Raw genomic sequence first — 22,122 nt, forward strand, 5'->3', positions numbered from 1 at the left:
GCGCCCGCCACCACGCCTGGCTGATGTTTTGTATTTTTAGTAGAGACGGGGTTTCCCCATGTGGGCCAGACTGGTCTCAAACTCCTGACCTCAGGTGATCCGCCTGCCTTGGCCTCCCACAGTGCTGGGATTACAGGCGTGAACCACTGCACCCGACTTGAAACTGTCATTCTTTGATGTACGACTGTATATGCAGAAAACCCTACAGACTCTATGAAAAGCTACTGTAGCTATTGAGTTTAGGAGACCTGCAGGATACAAGGTAAACAGACAAAAATCAACTGCTTTTTATAAATACTAGAAACAAGCAATTAGAAACTTAAGTTAAAATTACTGTTTATAATAGCCATTTAAAAACTTTAAATAGGTATAAATCTGACAAAAGATACGTAAGACCTATACACTGAAAAGTATAAAATCTTGCTAAAAGAAATGAAAAAAGACGCAAATAAATAGACATATCATTTTCCAGGGCTGGAGGACTCATTATTATTAAGATTTCAATTCTCCCTTAAACCGACCTATAGATTCAATGTAATCCCAATCAAAATCCCAACATGCTTTCTGTAGAAACTGATATGACCTAAAATCCATGGAAGAATAAAGACCTAGAATAGCCAGACAACTCTGAAAAGGAACAAAGTTGAAGGCTTGATACTACCTGATTTTGAGACTTACCATAAAGGCACATATCATATACTATGTTTGTGTTCCCCTCAGCTTCATACAGTGAAACTTCATCCCCAATATGATGTTACTGGGTATGAGGAGTTGAGGCCTTTGGCAAGTGATTAGGTCATAAGGGTGGGGCCTCAAGAATGGAGTTAGTGCCCTTACACAACGGAGCACAGAGAGCTCTCTCTCATCCCTTCTGCTGCGTGAGGACACAGGGAAAAGACAGCCGCCTATGAACCAGGAAGCAGTCTCACTAGGACACTGAACCTGCTGGTGCCTTGACCTTGGGCTTCCCGACCTCCAGAGCATGAGTAATACATTTCTGTTGTTTATAAGCCACTCCATCTATGGTGCTATGCTAATGCAGCCTGAGTGGACTAAGACAGACAATAAGACCCTGTAATGTTGGTGTCAAGACAGACAAGTGTACCGTATGGAACAGAACAGACAGTCTGCAGAAACAGATCAACAAATATTTGGTTGGCCGGGTGTGGTGGCTCACGCCTATAATCCCAGCACTTTGGGAGGCTGAGGCAGGCGGATCACGAGGTCAGGAGATCAAGACCATCCTGGCTAACACAGTGAAACCCCGTCTCTACTAAAAACACACATAAAAAACTTAGCTGGGTGTGGTGGCAGGTGCCTGTAGTCCAAGCTAGTCAGGAGACTGAGGTAAGAGAATGGCATGAACCCAGGAGGTGGAGCTTGCAGTGAGCCGAGATCACATCACTGCACTCCAGCCTGGGCAACAGAGCGAGACTTTGTCTCAAAAAAAAAAAAAAAAAAAAAAAAAAAAAAAAAAAATTTGGTCAACTGATTTTTTTTTTTTTTTTTAAACAAAGGTACAATAGTAATTCATTGGAGAAAGGACAGTTTTTTCATCAAATAATGCTTGGACAACTGGATGTTTATTCCACCCTCCAATTTCCATTCATACCCCACAAATAATTTGCAAAGCTTAATGAGATAGATCATAATCCTAAATGTACAGGTTAAAGCTGCCAAGTTTCTAAAAGAAAACAGGATAAAATCGTTGAGATCCAAATTAAAGATTTCTGAGATGCATCACTAAAAGATCTGTGAAAGAAAACATTCATAAACTGGACTTCACCAAAATTAATAATTTCTGCTTTTCAAAAGGCACTATAAAAACAATGAAAATACAAGCTGTAGTCTGAGGAAATATTTGCACAGACACATATCTGATAAAGCATTGTACTGAAAATATACAAACATCTCTGCAAACTCAATCATGAGAAAACAATTTTTTAAAATGGGCCCAAAGACTTGAGGAAAGACTTCAACAAAGATTTTGTACAAATGGCAAAAAAGCACATAAAAAGATGTTCAGCGGCCGGGCGCAGTGGTTCACACCTGTAATCCCAGCAATCTGGGAGGCCAAGGTGGGCAGATCACGAGGTCAGGAGATCAAGACCATCCTGGCTAACACGGTGAAACCCCGTCTCTATTAAAAATACAAAAAAATTAGCCAGACGTGGTGGCGGGCGCCTGTAGTCCCAGCTACTCTGGAGGCTGAGGCAGAAGAATGGTGTGAACCTGGGAGGTGGAGCTCACAGTGAGCCGAGATCATGCCACTGCACTCCAGCCTGGGGGACACAGCAAGATTCTGTCTCAAAAAAAAACAAAAAATGGGGCCGGGCACAGTGGCTCACGCCTGTAATCCCAGCACTTTGGGGGGCCGAGGCGGGTGGATCATGAGGTCAGGAGATTGAGACCATCCTGGCTAACACGGGGAAACCCCATCTCTACTAAAAATACAAAAAAATTAGCCAGGTGTGGTGGCGGGTGCCTGTAGTCCCAGCTACTTGGGAGAGGCTGAGGCAGGAGAAAGGCTTGAACCTGGGAGGTGGAGCTTGCAGTGAGCCGAGACCGTACCACTGCACCCCAGGGGGACAGAGCAAGACTCCGTCTCAAATAAAAAAAAAAAAAAAAAAAAAAAAAGGTTCAGCATCACTAGTTATTAGAAAAATACAAATTAAATCCACGAGATACCCCTTCACACTATGAGAATCAGCTCTGTTCTAAAGTCAAAGCAGGTCAAGGAGTCCAGGCCTAGACGTGGGCTATAGTCTCTCTGGCGGCCATGTTGGGGGCTGTGTACTTCTACCAGCATTGCTGCTCCCTGTGGCCCCAGCCAACCCTCACGCGTCATCCAACACAGCTGCCCCTCCCTTCCCATTCCTAGGCCTTCTCATGGCACTCACATGCTCGGGTCTCTCGTCTTGTACAGCAAACAAAAAGCACCCCCTCCTGGGCCTCCTGTATCTCTTTGGTCACCAATTTCTCTCGCTCTCTCTCCATCCTACCCTCCCTTTCATGGGCAAATGCCTTAAAAAGGAATCAATGACCGGGCGCGGTGGCTCAAGCCTGTAATCCCAGCACTTTGGGAGGCCGAGATGGGCGGATCACGAGGTCAGGAGATCAAGACCATCCTGGCTAACACGGTGAAACCCCATCTCTACTAAAAAATACAAAAATCTAGCCGGGCGAGGTGGCGGGCGCCTGTAGTCCCAGCTACTCGGGAGGCTGAGGCAGGAGAACGGAGTAAACCTGGGAGGCGGAGCTTGCAGTGAGCTGAGATCCGGCCATTGCACTCCAGCCTGGGCGACAGAGCAAGATTCCGCCTCAAAAAAAAAAAAAAAAAAAAAAAAAAAAGGAATCAACGACATTTCTCCATTTCCCCGTAGTCCATTCATTCATTCTCAACACATTCCAATCTGGCTGTAGCCCAAATACTGCCGATTTCTCAGACATAAAAAGCACTAATATTAAAAAAAAAATTGATAAATTTGACTATATTAAAACTAGCACCTTCTGTTAATAAAAAGACACATATATTTATATATATTAAAAAATATATACATAGTTTTTTGAGACAGAGTCTCACTCTGTCTCAGGCTGGAGTGCAGTGGTGTGATCTCAGCTCACCGCAACCTCCGCCTCCTGGGTTCAAGCAATTCTCCTGCCTCAGCCTCTCAAGTAGCTGGGACTACAGGCATGTGTCATCATGCCCAGCTACGTTTTGTATTTTTAGTAGAGATGGGGTTTCCCCATGTTGGCCAGGCTGGTCTCAAACTCCTGACCTCAAGAGATCCGCCTGCCTTGGCCTCCCAAAGTGTTGAGATTACAGGTGTGAGCCACTGCACCCAGTCTCAAAAGACACTTCTTAAAAAGCTAAAAGACGGCCGGGCGCGGTGGCTCAAGCCTGTAATCCCAGCACTTTGGGAGGCCGAGACGGGCGAATCACGAGGTCAGGAGATCGAGACCATCCTGGCTAACACGGTGAAACCCCGTCTCTACTAAAAAATACAAAAACTAGCAGGGCGAGGTGGCGGGCGCCTGTAGTCCCAGCTACTCGGGAGGCTGAGGCAGGAGAATGGCGTGAACCTGGGAGGCGGAGCTTGCAGTGAGCTGAGATCCGGCCACTGCACTCCAGCCTGGGTGACAGAGCGAGACTCCGTCTCAAAAAAAAAAAAAAAAAAGCTAAAAGACAAGGAACAAATCTGGAGAAGATATGTACCTAAGAATAGTTTATCATAAGGAATACAGAAAGGACTCCTACAACAATGAAAATCAGATAAAGTACTCAATAAAAAAGAGGGCAAAAAACGCAAGCAAGCATTTCACGGAAGATGAACATTTTACAGTCCACAAACAAGAAGATTCTCAGCCTTGTAAGTAAGCCAGAGAAAAGTAAATCAAGACCATTGGCCGGGCGCGGTGGCTCAAGCCTGTAATCCCAGCACTTTGGGAGGCCGAGACGGGTGGATCACGAGGTCAGGAGATCGAGACCATCCTGGCTAACACGGTGAAACCCCGTCTCTACTAAAAAATACAAAAAACTAGCCGGGCGAGGTGGCGGGCGCCTGTAGTCCCAGCTACTCGGGAGGCTGAGGCAGGAGAATGGCGTAAACCCGGAAGGCGGAGCTTGCAGTGAGCTGAGATCCGGCCACTGCACTCCAGCCTGGGCGGCAGAGCCAGACTCTGTCTCAAAAAAAAAAGGCCGGGCGCGGTGGCTCAAGCTTGTAATCCCAGCACTTTGGGAGGCCGAGACGGGCGGATCACGAGGTCAGGCGATCGAGACCATCCTGGCTAACACGATGAAACCCCGTCTCTACTAAAAGATACAAAAAACTAGCCGGGCGTGGTGGCGGGCGCCTGTAGTCCCAGCTACTCCGGAGGCTGAGGCAGGAGAATGGCGTGAACCCGGGAGGCGGAGCTTGCAGTGAGCCGAGATCGGGCCACTGCAATCCAGCCTGGGCGACAGAGCGAGACTCCGTCTCAAAAAAAAACAAACAAACAAAAAAAAAAAAAAAAAAAAAAAAAGACCATCATGAGACGCATTACACACCTACCAGAGTGGCACCAGTTAGGAAATCGAACAAAATCAGACTGCAGGGAGGGCACTGATCAACAGGCTGTTATATACCTGGGTACTGGAAGTCACTGATGCAACCACTTGTAAAGCTGGAAACAGGAATATACCCCAAACCCAGCAATCCCACCCCCACATACACAGCGGCTCTAGGAAAAGCAGCAAACAATAGTAACAGGAAACAATGAAGATGTCCATCAACAGAAAAACAGGGTATTCACACAACCGCCAACTAATGAACAGTAGTTACAGGCAACAACACGAAGACATCTCAGGAACACAATGTTTAGTGAAAATCTGCAGCTCCTAGGAACCAAATACAGCAAGTTACTCCTTTTCTAAAGTTCAGAAGAATTAAAACTGAAGAATACACTTTTTGTGCATGACTAGTTAATGGTTTTGTGGAGGAAGAAAAAATCAGCTGGGTGCCAGGTCACAGCACCCCTCATCTGACTAGAAAACAAATAAAAGTAAGGAGCTGGTAGCTGACAGTGACAGTGAGGCATGAACCAAAGATCCAGTGCACGTGAGGTCTGGGAAAGAATGAACATGCAAATGTATGCACCTTTATATCTCAAAAAATAGTTGATAATAAAGCTAGAAACACGGGGCATGCAAAAATGCTGTAGGAGCCCACTTCATCCACGAGGCCTCTACACGTCAACCACAGGCGTGGTGGGGGCTCCTACGTCACTACTTAGATGTCAACGGCCATACTCAAGAGAAGACTGTCCAATCAAAGATAAAGAGACAAATTAACTGGGCATGGTGCCTCACACCTATACTCCCAAAACTTTGGGAGGCTGAGGCAGGAGGATCACTTGAGCCTAGGAGTTTATGACCAGCCTGGGATCCCATCTCTATTAAACAAACCAACAAAAAAAGACGGCCGGGCGCGGTGGCTCACGCCTGTAATCCCAGCACTTTGGGAGGCCGAGGCAGGCAGATCACAAGGTCAGGAGTTCGACACCAGTCTGGCCAATATGGTGAAACACTATCTCTACTAAAAATACAAAAATTAGCTGGGCGTGGTGACAGGCACCTGTAGTCCCAGCTACTCAGGAGGCTGAGGCAGGAGAATCACTTGAACCTGGGAGGCGGAGGTTGCAGTGAGCCAAGATCACGCCACTGCAATCCAGCCTGGGTGACAAAGCGAGACCCTGTCTCAAAAAAAAAAAAAAAAAAAAGACATTTGAAAGAAGACTCACTAAAAGCATTACCTATTATATGTGAATTCCACATCCATAGGTTCAAAGTTATAGGCTTGTTCAAATTCTGGATTAATTTTAAGAGTTACATCTTCTTCATGAATCTAAAAAAGAAACAAACAATATACCTGATTTCTTGGAATAATGTGATATCTATATCCAGCAACACATCATCAGAAATGCATTCTACAGCTTTGAACTAAAATTTGATACCTATCTGCAAAATTAGTTGAAAAGGATTAAATCATTATGCCATTCAATTATACAAACAAGAGGAAATGGATCACTACACTCAAACTTATTGAACTTCTATTCGCTGGGCTGTAGCCTCTCCTAAGGCTCTGAGAATAGAGAATGCATCGGAGGTCACTGACTCCATAGGACACAAACAAAACAACCACAAGTGTAGCCAAGTGTTACCTACTGTAAGGAAGCCTCGATAAGAATGTCTGCCAGGTGCAGTGGCTCACACTTGTAATCCTAGCACTTTGGGAGGCCAAGGTGGGCAGATCACCTTGAGGTCAGGAGTTTGAGACCAGCCTGGCCAACAGGGCGAAACCCTGTCTCTACTAAAAATAGAAAAAGGAGCTGGGTGTGGTGGTGGGCACCTGTAATCTCAGCTACTTGGGAGGCTGAGGCAGAAGAATCTCTTGAACCTGGGAGGTGGAAGTTGCAGTGAGCCAAGATCGTACCACTGCACTCCAGGCTGGGTGACAGAGTGAGACTCCATCTCAAAAAAAAAAAAAAAACAAAAAATAGCCATTACAAGACTTCTCCTTTTAGTAGAAAAGCCCTCCAGCTAAAGCAAGATCCTGCATGATCAGTTCTGCATATTCTTTCCTAGATAGTGTGGGTAGAAAAATAAGAAGGAAAGCCCTGATCCGAAAGGAGCTCAAGCTCTTCTCCAGGTAGCTCAGGCAACAGGGTGAGTTTCCTGAGGGTCAGGGCTGTCACCAGCAGAGGGTCGGGAAGCTACGCCCCGGGCTGGCTTCCAGCTCCGGGAGGAAGGGAAGCAACAGTGGTACAGGGCTGTGGGATCGTTTCCCCTGAGGATGAGGAAGACAGACCAAGTCCTCACTGTACACAGGAGACACGTGTTAGTCTACTTGAGAAGAGGAGGAGTTGGCATCCAAGAGAGCCTGAAAAGACGAAAATAATTTTTGGAGCTCAAAAGGATATGGAAAGTCATTTCAGATGCCAGGGTTTGATCAATGGCATGGAGGCCCAGCCATATGGCTCAGGAACCAGGGGTGGAGGTAGGCAGGTACCTTCCTCCTGAGATCTCTGGCTCTGCTTCTTTGGAGGTTTCGGTATGCGAGGCTTCCTTTCTTGGCACAGCTGGTCTACTATTTGGAGGCTAAGATGGTCACTCGGCCATCTTGGGCTCCTCGTGTCAACTTGATCAACAGCAAAAGTGGGTAATGGAGAGCTGGCGAGGTCATGTCACCCGTGTCTCACATCTCAGTACACAGGCCATGGCCTAAGTCATTACAAGATCTCTGAAATCCTGCCAAGATTTTGTCTTCTGGGAAATATCCCATTCTACGAAATCAGCCACAGCATGGACCTTGCATGAAGGTGTAGCCCAGAGTGACTGTGGCAGCAAAGGTTGGAGGCTGCCTCTTCTCCAGATCCTTACCAGGCTCTTCTAGCTCTCTCAGTCCTTCTTCCCTCTGACAGTAAAGGCTCTGGCATTCTCCATTCAAGTTTTCTACATTAAGTAATGTGTCACTTCATCTTCTCTGATGCACAGATAAAGCACCTCCCCTCTTATGCAGATCCCAGTATCGCTCCCAGTGCTATGCTCAGTACATGACCAGTAAAATCCAGCCCAAGAGTCACAGACCATCCCATGCAGAACCATCTGGAGCACCAGGAGCTACTCAAAGCCAAAAAAACCACCTTCACACAAACATCAGAGCTGCAAACTTGTAGGTGTATTTTTCCTTTCAAGGTTTCCACTCCGCGAGCTCTTCCGGAATACATTCAGAATACCCAAATATAACTCAACGCAAACAACATGACTTACATATAACCTAAAAGATAAATGTTTTACGTGGTTGAAAATTACAGTATTAAGTTTCCTTTATGCATCAAAAATTATTTAAAGATTCACTGTATCTTCACATTTTCCAAAATAGCCAATGCATATGGGAGCACTTCCCCAAGAGCCGTGGGGAGAACGTTACCTTTCCAACCAGTCAGAAGAGTGCGTCCAACATGAACTCATTAAGAGAGTGTGCTCTCACCTCAGTCACATAGCTGATGTATTCGATGGCATGTCCATTGTACTCTTGAGTTTTTAAAATCAGTTTATCACCTAGTTAAAAAAATATATTACCATGTTTAAAGCTAATACAAAACCACAAATTTCTGTGCTGTCCTATAAAATCCAACATGAGAAAGTTCAATAAAACATTACTGGGGTTAGGTCGGGCATGGTGGCTCACACCTGTAATCCTAGCACTTTGGGAGACCGAGGCAGGTAGATCACGAGGTCAGGAGATTGAGACCATCCTGGCTAACACAGCAAAAACCTGTCTCTACTAAAAATACAAAAAAAATAAGGCGGGCATGGTGGCGGACACCTGTAGTCCCAGCTACTAGGGAGGCCGAGGCAGGAGAATGGCGTGAACCCGGGAGGTGGAAGTTGCAATGAGCCGAGATCGTGCCACTGCACTCCAGCCTGGGCAACAGAGTGAGACTCCGTCTCAACAAACAAACAAACAAACAAACAAAAATTACTGGGGTCAACTGTTTACAAATAATGAAATACAACAAAGAGGCCTGGCGCGGTGGCTCACGCCTGTAATTCCAGCACTTTGGGAGGCCGAGGTGGGCGGATCATGAGGTCAGGAGATCGAGACCATCCTGGCTAACACAGTGAAACCCCGTCTCTACTAAAAATACAAAAAATTAGTCAGGCGTGTGGTGGGCGCCTGTAATCCCAACTGCTTGGGAGGCTGAGGCGGCAGAAAGGCGTGAACCCAGGAGGCGGAGCTTGCAGTGAGCTGAGATCGCGCCACTGCACTCCAGCCTGGGCGATAGAGTGAGACTCTGTCTCAAAAAAAAAAAAAGAAATACAACAAAGAAACATGCTTGCATGCTTGATGTACATAGGTTGCTGATTTTTAGTGAAATTCTAACCCAAAAGAAAGAAAATGCGATAATGTGACTGTCATATTGCCAGTTAAAGAGTATCTTTTCTCTCTTAAGGGTGGTTTCTCTGCTAGTCTACCTAGGGAAGCATGCGAGTAACAAACACACCTGTGTACAGAGAAGGTCTCCCTTCGGCCAACCCTGGGACCTCCAGAACCAGCAGATCCCCATTCCTTCTTAAGACGATCCCGCTCATGTTATACTCTTTCAGTTCCATTTCTGCATAAATCTCCTCAAGCCACAGCAAAGTCGAAAACTTCTCCTTGTAATTTGACATGTTCAGAAGCTGGAAAACACATAAACGTATAGAATACAAAGTCAGCGGCAGCACAGCGGCACGCTGGAAAGCTATAAAGTCAGCGACAGTGCAGCAGCACGCTGGAAAGCTACAAAGTCAGCGGCAGCGCAGCGGCACACTGGAAAGCTATAAAGTCAGCAACAGTGCAGCGGCACGCTGGAAAGCAGCAGCTCTGCAGCGGGGACGTCCCAACAGCTCCAGTCCAGCACATGGCCCCCCAGGTAGGGCGATTCTCGCCAGAGTCTGCTAATGCCTCAGTACGTTTCCCAGCCTTCAGCACAAGGGCCATGAGACTCCAGCACGCTCCCTGGCCTTTGGCATGAGGCTGTGGGGCTCCAGCTGGTGGTGTCCCTCCCTGCACTGCCCAGCACTGTCCACCCTCCCTGCTCTTTTTCAGGTTGCCCAAGTTAATTCTGGAAAGGTAGAATTTGGCTTCCACAGACGTCTGTGAAAAAAGGACAAACTTCTAGGTCTGGCCAAAGTGGACTAACAAGAACCAGATTTACCCTTGTACCTGAAAAAAACTTAGAGACATAGAAATAAGAAATGATGGTGTTTAAACAATGAACATCACGCAGCACAGGACTGTGATCCCAAGACTGGGGAAACAATCCATGGAGGCCCCATGACTGACCCACCTGCACCTGAACAGAGCTCCTAGGCCCCAGCACAGAGGACTCGGGGAGCCGCATGGTCTCTGAGGAGAGGAGCTCTGGTCTATGGGGCTGGGTGCTGGGAAGAGCAAGCAGCACAGAGTGGTGTGGAGGGGTTGGGGGACCCACTTGGGACCATCAGTTCAGCACTGAGGAATGCACGAGACACCACCCTGCAAGACCCATTGTGGGGCCAGACCAGGGCCTCAGCATGAGGTGGGGGAAAACTCACAGCAGCCTGCCCGGAATCAGAAAGTGGGAGGGCAGAAAGTGCGTCTGAACACATGGTGGCTGAAAATTTCCAAATGTGAAGAAAACTCAAGGCCACATATTCAAGAATCCCAATGAACCCTGAGCACAAGAACAGGAAGAAAAGAATCTCTACCACCACACATCATAAACCAAATCTATTAATATCAGTGATAAAAGAGAGAATCTTAAAAGCAGCTAAGAAGAAACAACGTTATGTGCAAAAGTGCAAAGATAAGAATTAAAGCAAAAGAACCCCATAAGAAAAACTAAAAAAATACTTAGGAGATGAATGAAAACAAAAACACAACATAGCAAGACTTACGGGAAAAGCATGAGCAGTGCTAAGGGAATGTGTGACCATGAATGCTGATTCCCATGAGCACTGCAAGGAATTAGACAAAGGAGAACAAACTAAACCCAAAGATAGAAGAAGGAAATAAAGATTAGAGGAGAGATGAACAAAAGACAGAACTGAAAAACAACATAGAAAACCAGGAAAACAACAAGTTGGTTCTCTAAAAAGATCAACAAAATTGTCAGACTTTTAGTAGATTAACTAGAAAAAAAGAGAAAGACATAAATTACTAAAATAAGATAGGAAAATGGGAACATTACTACAGATTCTACAGAAATAAAAAGGATTATAAGAGAGTATAAGCAATTGTACACCAATACCCAGATGAAATGGACCAATTCCTAGAAACACAAAACCTAAGACTAAACCATGAAGAGAGAGAAAATCTGAATAGACCGATTACTACTAAGGAGGTTAAAGTGGTAATCAATATTCTGAAAAGGAAAACCCCAGGACGTGATGGTTCCAAAGCTAAATTCTACCAAACATTTGAAGAATAACTAATACCAAACCTTCTCGAACTTTTCCAAAAAGATTCAAGAGGAGGGAACACTCTGACTTACTCTTATAAGGCCAGCATTACCCTGATCCCAAAGCCAGACAGAGACACTTCACGAAAAGAAAACTACAGACCAATATGAACACTGATGCAAAAATCCTCAACATGATACTAGCACACAAAATTCAGGAGCGTATGAAAAGGATTAGCTGGGTGTGGTGGCTCATTCCTGTAGTCCCAGTTACTTGGGAGACTGAGGTTGGAGAATTGCTTGAGCCCAGGAGCTTGAGGCTGCAGTGAGCAGTGACTGAGCCATTGCACTCCAGCCTGGGTAACACAGCGAGACCCTGTCTCAAAAATACATACATAAAAGGATTACACCTTGATCAATCGGGTTTGTTGGGTTGAGGGATGGTTTAGGTGTCTGAGGTCGGTTGTGGCATTAACCAATGGAAAGAAAAATCACATGATCATCTCAATACAGAAAAAGCAACTAAGATTTTCTGCTACTTTTTTTTTTTAGGACAGTGGTTTCCCTCTATCGCAAGGCTGGAGTGCAATGGTAAGGATCTCAGCTCGCTGCAGCCCTCCTACCTCCTAGGATCAAAGTACCTCCAAAGAGTAAGCTGGGATTACAGGTGCATACCACCATTGCCTAGCTAAATCAATAAAGGAGTTGCTTTTCCCTTCATGATAACATTGTGATGGGAGAGGAAGCCAGGCTGGGTGTGGTGGCTCATCACCTGTGCCCTCCTGGGTGATTCTTAACACTTGGGAGAATACAAAGTGGGAGGTTATGGGACCCATCCTCTGTGATCTGAGGGATTAGCCAGGCGTGGTGGCCACCCTGGAGGAGTCACGAGGCTGTAGGCTGCAGTTGCACCCTCAACCCTAAGAGCCTAGGAGGCAAGCTCAAAAAAAGAGGAAGAAGAGAGACAGGAGAAGGAAAAGAAAAAAAAGAAAGAGAAAGAAAGAGAAACCACCACCTCAAGATGAGTAAGTTATGTCTGAAAAAACCCACTATTTATTTTGGGAATGGAGTCTGATCCTGTCCCCAGGCTGGGTGCGGTGTCTGGATCTCGAGCTCCTTGCAGGCTCGCTATATCTCCCAGGTTCCGCCATTCTCATGCCTCAGTATGTCCCCCACTTGGTAACTAGGACTACAGATTACCCGCCCTACGCCTTCGTTGCACATATTTTAGTAGAGACAGGGTTTCACGTGTCCCAGCCAGGATGATCGATCCCGACCTCGTGATCCATGCGTCATGCCTCCCAAAGTCATTACAGGATTACAGGCTTGAGCCACCGCGCCCGGCCGAAAAACCCACTGTTAACATCATACTCAATGGTGAAAGATTGAAAGCTTTTCCCATAAGATTAGGAACTTCCAAGAGAAGGATGCTTGCTTTCACCACTCCTATTCAACATGGTACTAGAAGTTCTAGCCAGAGCAATTAGGCAAGAAAAGGAAATGAAAGGCATCTAAATTGAAAAAGAAGAAGTAAAATTATATGTTTGCAGATGGCGTAATTTTATATGTAGAAAACTCTAAAAGATTCCACAAAAAGCTGTTAGAATAAATAAATTCAGCAAAGTAGCAGGGTACAAAATCAAAGGACAAAAAGTATCTTCATTTCTAAACAACAATGAAGAATCTGAAAAGTAAGCTATGAGAGCAATGTATTTACAACAGCAGCAAAAAGAATAAAATACTTACAAATTAATTTAACCAAAGAAGTGAAAAACATATACAAAGAAAATGACAAAACACTGCTGTAAGAAATTAAAGAAGACATAAATAAATGTTAACATATTCCATGTTCATAGCCTGAAGGATTCAATATTGTTCAGATGTCCATACTAACCAATGCAATCTACAGATTCAATGCAATTCCCATCAAAATTCCAATGACAGGCCAGGTGCAGTGGCTCACACCTGTAATCCCAAGCACTTTGGGGGGCTGAGAGGGGAGGAATACTTGAGGCTAGGAGTCTGAGACCAGCCTGGGCAATGTAGTGAGACTTCATCTCTGGGGAAAAAAATTCCAATGGTGTATTTTGCAGAAATAGAAAAAAGCATCTTAAAATTCATATGAAAGATCTTGAAAAGCAAACTAATTTTGCCAAAGAACAACAAAGCTGGAGGACTCAAATTTCCTGATTTCAAAACTTACTACAAAGCTGCAGCATCAAAACATCAGGTTGGTGGCCTGAGGAAGGAACTGAGGAGCACCCTCCAAGCCCAGCAGACCTGGGTCCCGAGGGAGGAGCTGAGGAGCACCTCCCCATCCCAGCAGACCCAGGTCCAGCTTTTTCTGCCACTTTCTTTCAATGAACCATTCAGGCATTTGCCTGCAAACTCAAAATGACTGGGGGAGAGAGGACTGCACTCCCGACTCATGGCATCCTCCCTGCCCAGGATCTGTGAGTAAAACATATCTGAACTTGTTTCTATCATGGCAATGGATTGAACTGCACCTTCCAACCCAAGAACCCAGCGCTGCCCAGGCCGGGTTTTCCCTGGCATTGAGGAACATAAGATTGAGCTCCCAGTGCCAGATGGTCAGGTAGGCATAACCTGGACACAGGTCAGACGAGAGCCACTAGGGCGTCTGCCAGAATAAGTTAGTTTCCTGTGTGAGGAACCCCTGGTCATGGGGCATCAGCCTGTCCTCCTGGTAAAACAAGTATCCCCTGAAGGGTGCATGGTGAACACCCAGGTCCCGTTCCCTTCATTCTCCTCAGGACAGGGCTGCCAGTTGCTCTGGCACTGGAGGTCCAGTTTAGCTGGGGACTCTCAGAACACCTCAAAGCCCTACAGAAAAAAACCCTCCTGGACAAAGGGCAATGTTCTCCCCTCAAACTGTCAAATTTCATAGACTTTTCATCCTTCTTGGCCTTTTCTTCTCCAGACACCTCACTCAGAACATGCTCCTCTGTCTCTCATATGGGTGGGGACCTGGGCTCTCCTCCCCTGGACCCTTGCCCTGCTGGCTCTGTCAGGGTGATGTTAAGAGGCTGGAATGCTTCTTGCTCATAACAAAGGCCTCCTAGTCTAGTGAGAGAGGCTGAGTTGATGGCACAGGTATCCCTGAGTTCTTCTGCTCCAGACCCCAAAGGCCCTGTGCGTGACTCCCAGTGAAGCTGTGGGATGCCAGCTCCTGAAGCATAGCAGGTCTGGCAGTGTGCCTCAGGACCACACAGTGACCCTCGTTATCTCAGCTACCTGTGAAGAAAATGAGCCAGATGAAGGTCTGAACCTGAGAAGGAACCTCCTGGCTTTGTCAGAAAACAAGAGCATTAGAAGATGCAAACACCCCACAGGCCATCAGACACTTCCTACCTCTGCAAGTAATGGCTGGAAAGTCAGGATGTCAATTTTTTGTTCCACACATTTTCTAAGTCTATCTGGGATTGGATATTGTGGAAGAAAACTTGGAAGTTGTCGTCTTGAGTTCCTTAAAAAATTAAGTTCACAAGTTAAAAACAAGTCTTTATTGCCAGGTATCACTAGACATTCTTTTTTTTTGAGACGGAGTCTCGCTCTGTCGCCCAGGCTGGAGTGCAGTGGCGTGATCTAGGCTCACTGCAAGCTCTGCCTCCTGAGTTCACGCCATTCTCCTGCCTCAGCCTCCCGAGTAGCTAGAACTACAGGCGCCAGCCACCACGCCCGGCTAATTTTTTGTATTTTTAGTAGAGACGGTGTTTCACCGAGTTAGCTAGGATGGTCTCGATCTCCTGACCTTGTGCTCCGCCCACCTTGGCCTCCCAAAGTGCTGGGATTACAGGTGTGAGCCACCGCGCCTGGCCTAGACATTCTTACCTAAACATCCTGTCCTATTTTAGGGAGACCAAAGTTCATCCACTCACTGAAAAGAACTGATATATGAACAGCTGGTCTAAGGCAGTGGTTTGAAGCTTTTGTTTTAGCTCTGGGATCCTTTCCTCAAACAGTTCCCAAGAGTCTACCATTTGTAAACAGGTAAGTGTAGCTGCACAGGCTGTGGGAAAACAGGGCTGGAACCCCCAGAATCTGCTGGAACCAGGAGTTTGAAAACAGTTGTTTTTAACATTCTATGAGCTGAGCTCTTCCTACTGTATTTGTCATCAGGACTCCATCTGGGCCTATCCCTGCAAGGCACACATTAGGAAAAGGCTGCTCTGTCTGGGTCCTGCCTTCGATTTGTTTTTGTTGTTTCCCAGCCTGTGGTTTCTTTTTTTTTTTGAGACGGAGTCTTGCTCTGTCACCCGGGCTGGAGTGCAGTGGCCGGATCTCAGCTCACTGCAAGCTCCGCCTCCCGGGTTTACGCCATTCTCCTGCCTCAGCCTCCCGAGTAGCTGGGACTACAGGCACCCGCCACCTCGCCCGGCTAGTTTTTTGTATTTTTTTAGTAGACACGGGGTTTCACCATGTTAGCCAGGATGGTCTCGATCTCCTGACCTCGTGATCCGCCCGCCTCGGCCTCCCAAAGCGCTGGGATTGCAGGCTTGAGCCACCGCGCCCGGCCGCCTGTGGTTTCTCTGCATGTTCAGGATGAAGAACATTGCTGCTCTAGAGGCAAGCCCAATGCAGCAACAGAGACGACGGGAAAGAGACAGACAGGAGAGGAGAAGCCAGGAGAGAACAGGGAAATGAAAAGTCAGAGTGAGGTTGATAAACCTCAATTCAGCGAATAAGGATGTTAGCTGGACCTTTATCCCTCATTCCCTCCTAGCTTTCCATTTCAGTGCAGTCTCACCCAAGAGAGCTCACATTGCTCTCTGTATTCCATTCACTGTCATCTCAATTTGGGTTCCACTGGCTCACCCCTCAACAGGAGAAACGGTGTGAAGACACTCCCTGTGGTTTGTGCCAAGGGTTATGTCAGTGCTCACGTGAGGTGTATTTGGAAAGCATTGATTACTAACATGAACAAGGTAAAGGGAAACCAGGATGATCACTACAGGCTTAGGTCAACAGCCTGAACAGCTAACAGAACCACATGGCCTCAACAGACACGCTGGATTAACAAAATGTAGTCGCTACCATGATGGGTGGCTAGAAACTCAGCTGGGAAGGTGCTTGCCTACAGAGCACCCAGAACAGATCTGCTGAGTGAACGCGCTGCTCTAAGAGCCAAAGCTGCCTGGCACTGGGGGTCCTAGCAGGAAGTACAGTGCCTGTGACAGGCGGCCACAGATGGACAGCTCTGGAAGCAGGCACCCGCCAATGCCCGCATGGGCAGGTCCAGACACCTGGTGCTCCAGGTGTGCTTGAGCCAACCCGGGTCAGGCACTCTGGGTCACCAACCTGACCGGCAGGAAACTAATGTCCTTGTTTTAGAGACGCTCCCACACAATATGTTAATATTCACAGGGAAGTAACTGACCAGGGGGTTAAAATCCTTGTGGCTGTTGCTTTGTGTATTTCACTCTTTGTGTTAAGCCAAATGCTAACTAGAAAGCTGCTTGGTGTGTCACTAGATGAGAACCAGGGATCCTCCAAGGCTCCTATAATTAAAACTCGATCCTCGGGGACTCTGTCTGGCAGCTGAGGGACCTTCCTGCTCCTTTTCTGGGTTACATCCCTACAGCCCCTTGATGTTGAAACTGTGCCCAAAGAGTTAAAGAAACCAATGACCTTGGCCGGGCGCGGTGGCTCAAGCCTGTAATCCCAGCACTTTGGGAGGCCGAGACGGGCGGATCACGAGGTCAGGAGATCGAGACCATCCTGGCTAATGCGGTGAAACCCCGTCTCTACTAAAAAATACAAAAAACTAGCCGGGCGAGGTGGCGGGCGCCTGTAGTCCCAGATACTCGGGAGGCTGAGGCAGGAGAATGGCATAAACCCGGGAGGCGGAGCTTGCAGTGAGCTGAGATCCGGCCACTGTACTCCAGCCTGGGCGACAGAGCAAGACTCCGTCTCAAAAAAAAAAAAAAAAAAAAAAAAAAGAAACCAATGACCAACAGAAATTCTTGAGCCTGCAGGATGGGTGATAAGAAACAACTCCAACGCTGAGACTCCCTCTGCTTATGACATCAAAGGACTGGCTGAGATCAGCTAGAACCAAAATGGACAACTGGAGTTTGTGCAGAGCTTACTGACATCACAGCCTGGATTCCCACCATGTGTTTCATGTGAACTCCCTCCGAACTGGCACATGACCCGTGAGGTAGCATGAAGAGGTAACTACGCACACCCAAGGCCTTTCCAGCCCTCCCTTTTCCTTCCACCAACTACCTATTAATCCCAGACTCTACCTGCTAAGCGTTTTCTGATAAAATTACTGCCTTAAAGCCAGCACAGAGAGACACATTTGAGCTTGACTCCTGTCTCCTTGGGGGTTGGTTTTCAATACAAAGCTTTTCTTTTCTCAGAAACCCACTGTCGTAGCAATGGCCTCTAGTGCATCAGGCAGTGAGCCCCTTTTTCTCAATAATAATGTGCCCAGGGATAACGACTGCTTATTCACTTACCGAGTGATTGCTTTGTGCCAGGAAACTGCACATTTTACATGCATGACCTCACTCAACCTTCAAACCACATGAGGCAGGGACTATCATTTTACCAACAAGAATAAGGCTCAGAGTGGTTAAGAAACTTGCCCAAGGTCACACAGCTTCTTGGTGGTGGTGCTGTGATTCAGATAATGGTCTAACCTTAAAAGGTAAACAACCACATATTCTTCTCTGGTAACAGGTTTTCCCTTCAGTCTGCAACTTAGTAGAAGTCCGTAATCCCTCATCTTGAACTGTAACTGGGGCAACACGTGATTTGAAATTCAGAATTTTCCCATATTACAAAAGTGACCCATCTCACCCTCAGGGGGCTCTGGGGTAGTAGCAGAGCTCAAACCCATCAGTTATTATAGCTGATGGAGGAAACGTCACATGCATGGGACAAAGTCATTAAACTTTAGAAAAGCCTGCTGTAAGGCCAGGCGTGGCGGCTCAAGCCTGTAATCCCAGCACTTTGAGAGGCTGAGACGCGCGGATCGCGAGGTCAGGAGATCGAGATCATCCTGGCGGACACGGTGAAACCCCATCTCTACTAAAAAACACACACACAAAAAAACAAACCAGCTGGGCGAGGTGGCAGGCGCCTGCAGTCCCAGCTACTCGGGAGGCTGAGGCAGGAGAATGGCGTGAACCCGGGAGGCGGAGCTTGCGGTGAGCCGAGATCTCGCCACTGCACTCCAGCCTGGGCGACAGAGAGAGACTCTGTCTCAAAAAAAAAAAAAAGAAAAGAAAAGCCTGCTATTCAGGGCTTTTTGGTTTTATAACTACAGAAGAGAACACGTGGACGTGAAATGCTTTCCTGAGACAAAACTCCAGTTAAAATCTGGGTGGTCCCTATGTTCCCCAGCCACAAGTCCCAGATCACACACTGTTTCTCCTAACTTCATTCTTAAGTGGTACCACATCTTCAAACAGGCTTCGGGTGACCCCACAATCCTGTTGCTCCCAGTGCGAGTGACACAGGGATGCCGTGCACTACACACCGTGGCCTCCTCAGGATGGGAGAGGTGGTGGGAGCTGGGTGAGGCCAGCCTGCTCTGAGAGCCACCTTGAGAACTGCCAGGGCAGAGTGGGGCTTGAGGGAGTGAAGGCCGTCTTCCTTGGGCTTCACGCTGCTGCTGTGCAGCTGCAGAGACAGAACTTGACCTTCAGAGTTCCATGGAAATGCACCCCGTCCCCCAAATACAATCATGGAAAGAGGCTTGAAACCCAGCAGATAAAACTGCCAGACCAAGAGCCACACTCATTTCACTTAGGGTACCTTTTCTGTGTGGTCACAACAACTGTCGTTTTTGCGGATGTTAACGCTTGTGAACTTTTAAGCTTTTTCCAAGAAAATGGTTCGCGCACAGCAATTAGTGACTCCTCCCCACTGATAACATTTACTTCAAGGTATCGCCCAATCAGGAAATCAGAAAAACAAAGCAAAAGGAGCTCCTTGCAGCGGCCAGGATTTCTTGAAAACACAAAATGAAATTTAGTTTTAGTCATAATTAAGACAAGCAGAGTCAACACAATTTTCCTTTGCACATACAAGAAAAGTGACAGAGCTAACAGTCATCTTTAGTCTTCAATAATTCTTTTTCCAGAGAAAAAAGAGATTTTCTAAAATAAGCTATGTAATTAATATTTTCTCAAGATAAAATTAAGCACCTATGGGCCGGGTGCAGTGGCTCAGGCCTGTAATCCTAGCACTTTGGGAGACTAAGGCAGGCAGATTGCTTGAGCCCAGGAGTTTGAGACCAGCCTGGGCAACATAGGATGAACCTGTCTCTGCAAAAAATACACAAATTAGCCGGGCATGGCAGTGCGTGCCTGTGGTTCCGGCTACCTGGGAGGCTGAGGTGGGAACCCAGGGAGGTGGAGGCTGCAGTGAGCCATGATCATGCCTCTGCACTCCAGCCTGGGCAACAACAACAACAACAACAAAAATTAAGCATCTATGACAGTCTTTTTTGTAATCCTAACATATAAGAATAGGAAAGTTTTGATATTCCCAGCTTTAAGTCAGAATTTTATGACATGACAAAAAACAGGTACTACACCTAATGTGCTTTCTGCTCAGCCCTTGCTGCGGCTCTAACTGGGGCTACACCATCCACACTACATGTTGTGCCCACCTGTGACTTTTTCTTTTTTTTAAAACCTGTTTCTATGTTGTCATAAGGTCCAAAAAAAAAAAAAAAAAGCACTGAAGCTGGCTGCACCTCACACAGCTGACTGTGCACTTGCCACCCACAGCTTGATGTTGATGAGCTGTGATTTCATCAGATTTAAGTTTTTTTAAAAAATTGAGGATTAGACACCCAGCTGGAAGGCAATCACGCACCGTAGGGCAGCTTAGGCAGGGATGTGGGGACACAGGGAGCTGGAGGACAGGGCCTGTTTGGTCAGTTGATGTAGCCAACCACACCAGGGAGAGGGGAGGGCTCAAGGTTGGTGACTGGCATCCCAGCTAGGAAGGGACCGTCCCTGCCCCTCCCTCAGCACACTGTGCTGTCCGTGCCTTGGCCAAACACCCAGGTGACAGGATGGAGATGACCGAGGTTCGAGGGCTCGGCTACGGGGAACACGGGTAAGGCAGTGAAGAGGAGCCAACATGATGTCTCAGAACAGCAGAAGCACAGGGAGCTTAGGCCTCAGAGAGCCTCACAGAGGCCCTGTTTTCTTTGTGAGGGTGACAGCGAGGCCGTCTGGTAAGGACCCTCATGAGTGGTGCGAAGTTACAGGATCCATTGCCCCAGGTGGGTCACACTTGGTAGCCGGCTTCTAGATCAATGCTTTTTCTTAGGATTCTGTCACATCAAAACAATCAGGTGTACCTTTTTGTTTTTTTGAGACAGAGTCCTGCTCTGTCTCAGGTTGGAGTGCAGTCATGCGATCTTGGCTCACTGCAACATCCGTCACCTGGGCTTAAGTGATTCTACTGCCTCAGCATCCTGAGTAGCTAGGATTACAGGGGCCCAAGTAATTTTTGTATTTTTAGTAGAGGCGGGGTTTCGCCATGTTGGCCAGGCTGGTTTCGAACTCCTGGTCTCAGGTGATCTGCCCGCCTCAAAGGAGTACCTTTCATAACGCCCAACCTAGAAGTATCAGAGAAACTTAAAAAGGCAGCTTTCTTCAGACCTCCAGGCCCTTACTTTCCATCACATATGACCACAATGAAGGTTTTTCCCCCTGGAGGGACAAGCCCCCCAGGCTCGGGCTCTGTCATCTGCTTCCTTGAGAGAATGTTGTCTTTTTCTCCATTTTCTCCTTTACAGGTATAATCACCTGGGAAATAAAAATTTTAATACAAAGTTAGACCAAAAGGTAAATTATCTCTAACAGTGCTGGCATGCTTAGTGGAAATGAAGACTCTCTCAAACACACACACACACACACAGACAGACGCACACAAAAACACAGGGCAAAGTCTCAGATGGTGGCTGGAAAAACATAAACAGAGAGAGCAGCTGGAAGTAGGAAAGGGCTGTGACCACAACTATCCAAGTGCTGGGAAAGAAGGCCCCCCTCTGGCGTGCCCAGCAATCTTTCCCTGCTTAGAAGCACTCAAGATCTGGCTGCCATCTGAAGCACCTGTTGGTATTTGTCAAGCTGCTTTCTGTCCCTCTCCCTAACCTTGTCAGCAAGAGGAGAAGGGCCTGAAGCCGAAGAGCTCAGAGCACAAAGCACTGCAGCTGCCGGGTATTCTGGCCCCTGCTGCCTGCCCTCTGTCCAGAGCTCACAACTCCATGGCCTGCTCCAGAGCTCACAACCCCATGGCCCCTAGCCCGCCCAACCTCATGCAGTGACAGCCGAAACGTCCACTACCTGGAGAGATTTCTCTGTTGTTCACCAAACCGTTCTCTGACATCTGAGAGATTGTGTTTTTTGTGTGGCTATTTAATGAATTAACATTTTCATCTGATGAATTCTCCTTCTCAGAAACAGAAACAAAAGATACTATGGGGCACGTCTGGTCTTTATCCAGCATTTGAAATCTGAATTGTTTGGACTGATCCCAGCCAGCCAGTTTACAGCTGACTAAGTTTTGAGGAATGTCTCCTTTATTCCTGGAAAAAGAAAATTAACCATGAACCCAGCCAGGATTTCTAAAACCAAAATATTCAGTTATCGTAAAACACAG

General features: G+C 47.0%; 1 protein-coding gene across 5 annotated transcripts in view; it reads right to left on the minus strand.

The window, feature by feature from the left end:
• MOV10L1 (Mov10 like RISC complex RNA helicase 1) overlaps positions 1-22,122 on the minus strand; it is a 72,401-nt gene that overhangs the window by 30,320 nt on the left and 19,959 nt on the right. For all 5 annotated transcript variants that reach the window (XM_009217548.2, XM_009217551.2, XM_009217550.2 and 2 more), the window contains exons 7-13: positions 21,807-22,048; positions 21,134-21,266; positions 19,255-19,449; positions 14,839-14,953; positions 9,547-9,724; positions 8,529-8,599; positions 6,292-6,383 (exon numbers count right to left, since the gene is read on the minus strand). In XM_009217548.2, coding sequence (XP_009215812.2) covers positions 6,292-6,383; positions 8,529-8,599; positions 9,547-9,724; positions 14,839-14,953; positions 19,255-19,449; positions 21,134-21,266; positions 21,807-22,048 — 1,026 coding nt within the window. The remainder of the gene's footprint in view (positions 1-6,291; positions 6,384-8,528; positions 8,600-9,546; positions 9,725-14,838; positions 14,954-19,254; positions 19,450-21,133; positions 21,267-21,806; positions 22,049-22,122) is intronic.

The sequence above is a fragment of the Papio anubis genome, chromosome 16, assembly GCF_008728515.1.
Source record: "Papio anubis isolate 15944 chromosome 16, Panubis1.0, whole genome shotgun sequence".
NCBI lineage: Eukaryota > Metazoa > Chordata > Mammalia > Primates > Cercopithecidae > Papio > Papio anubis.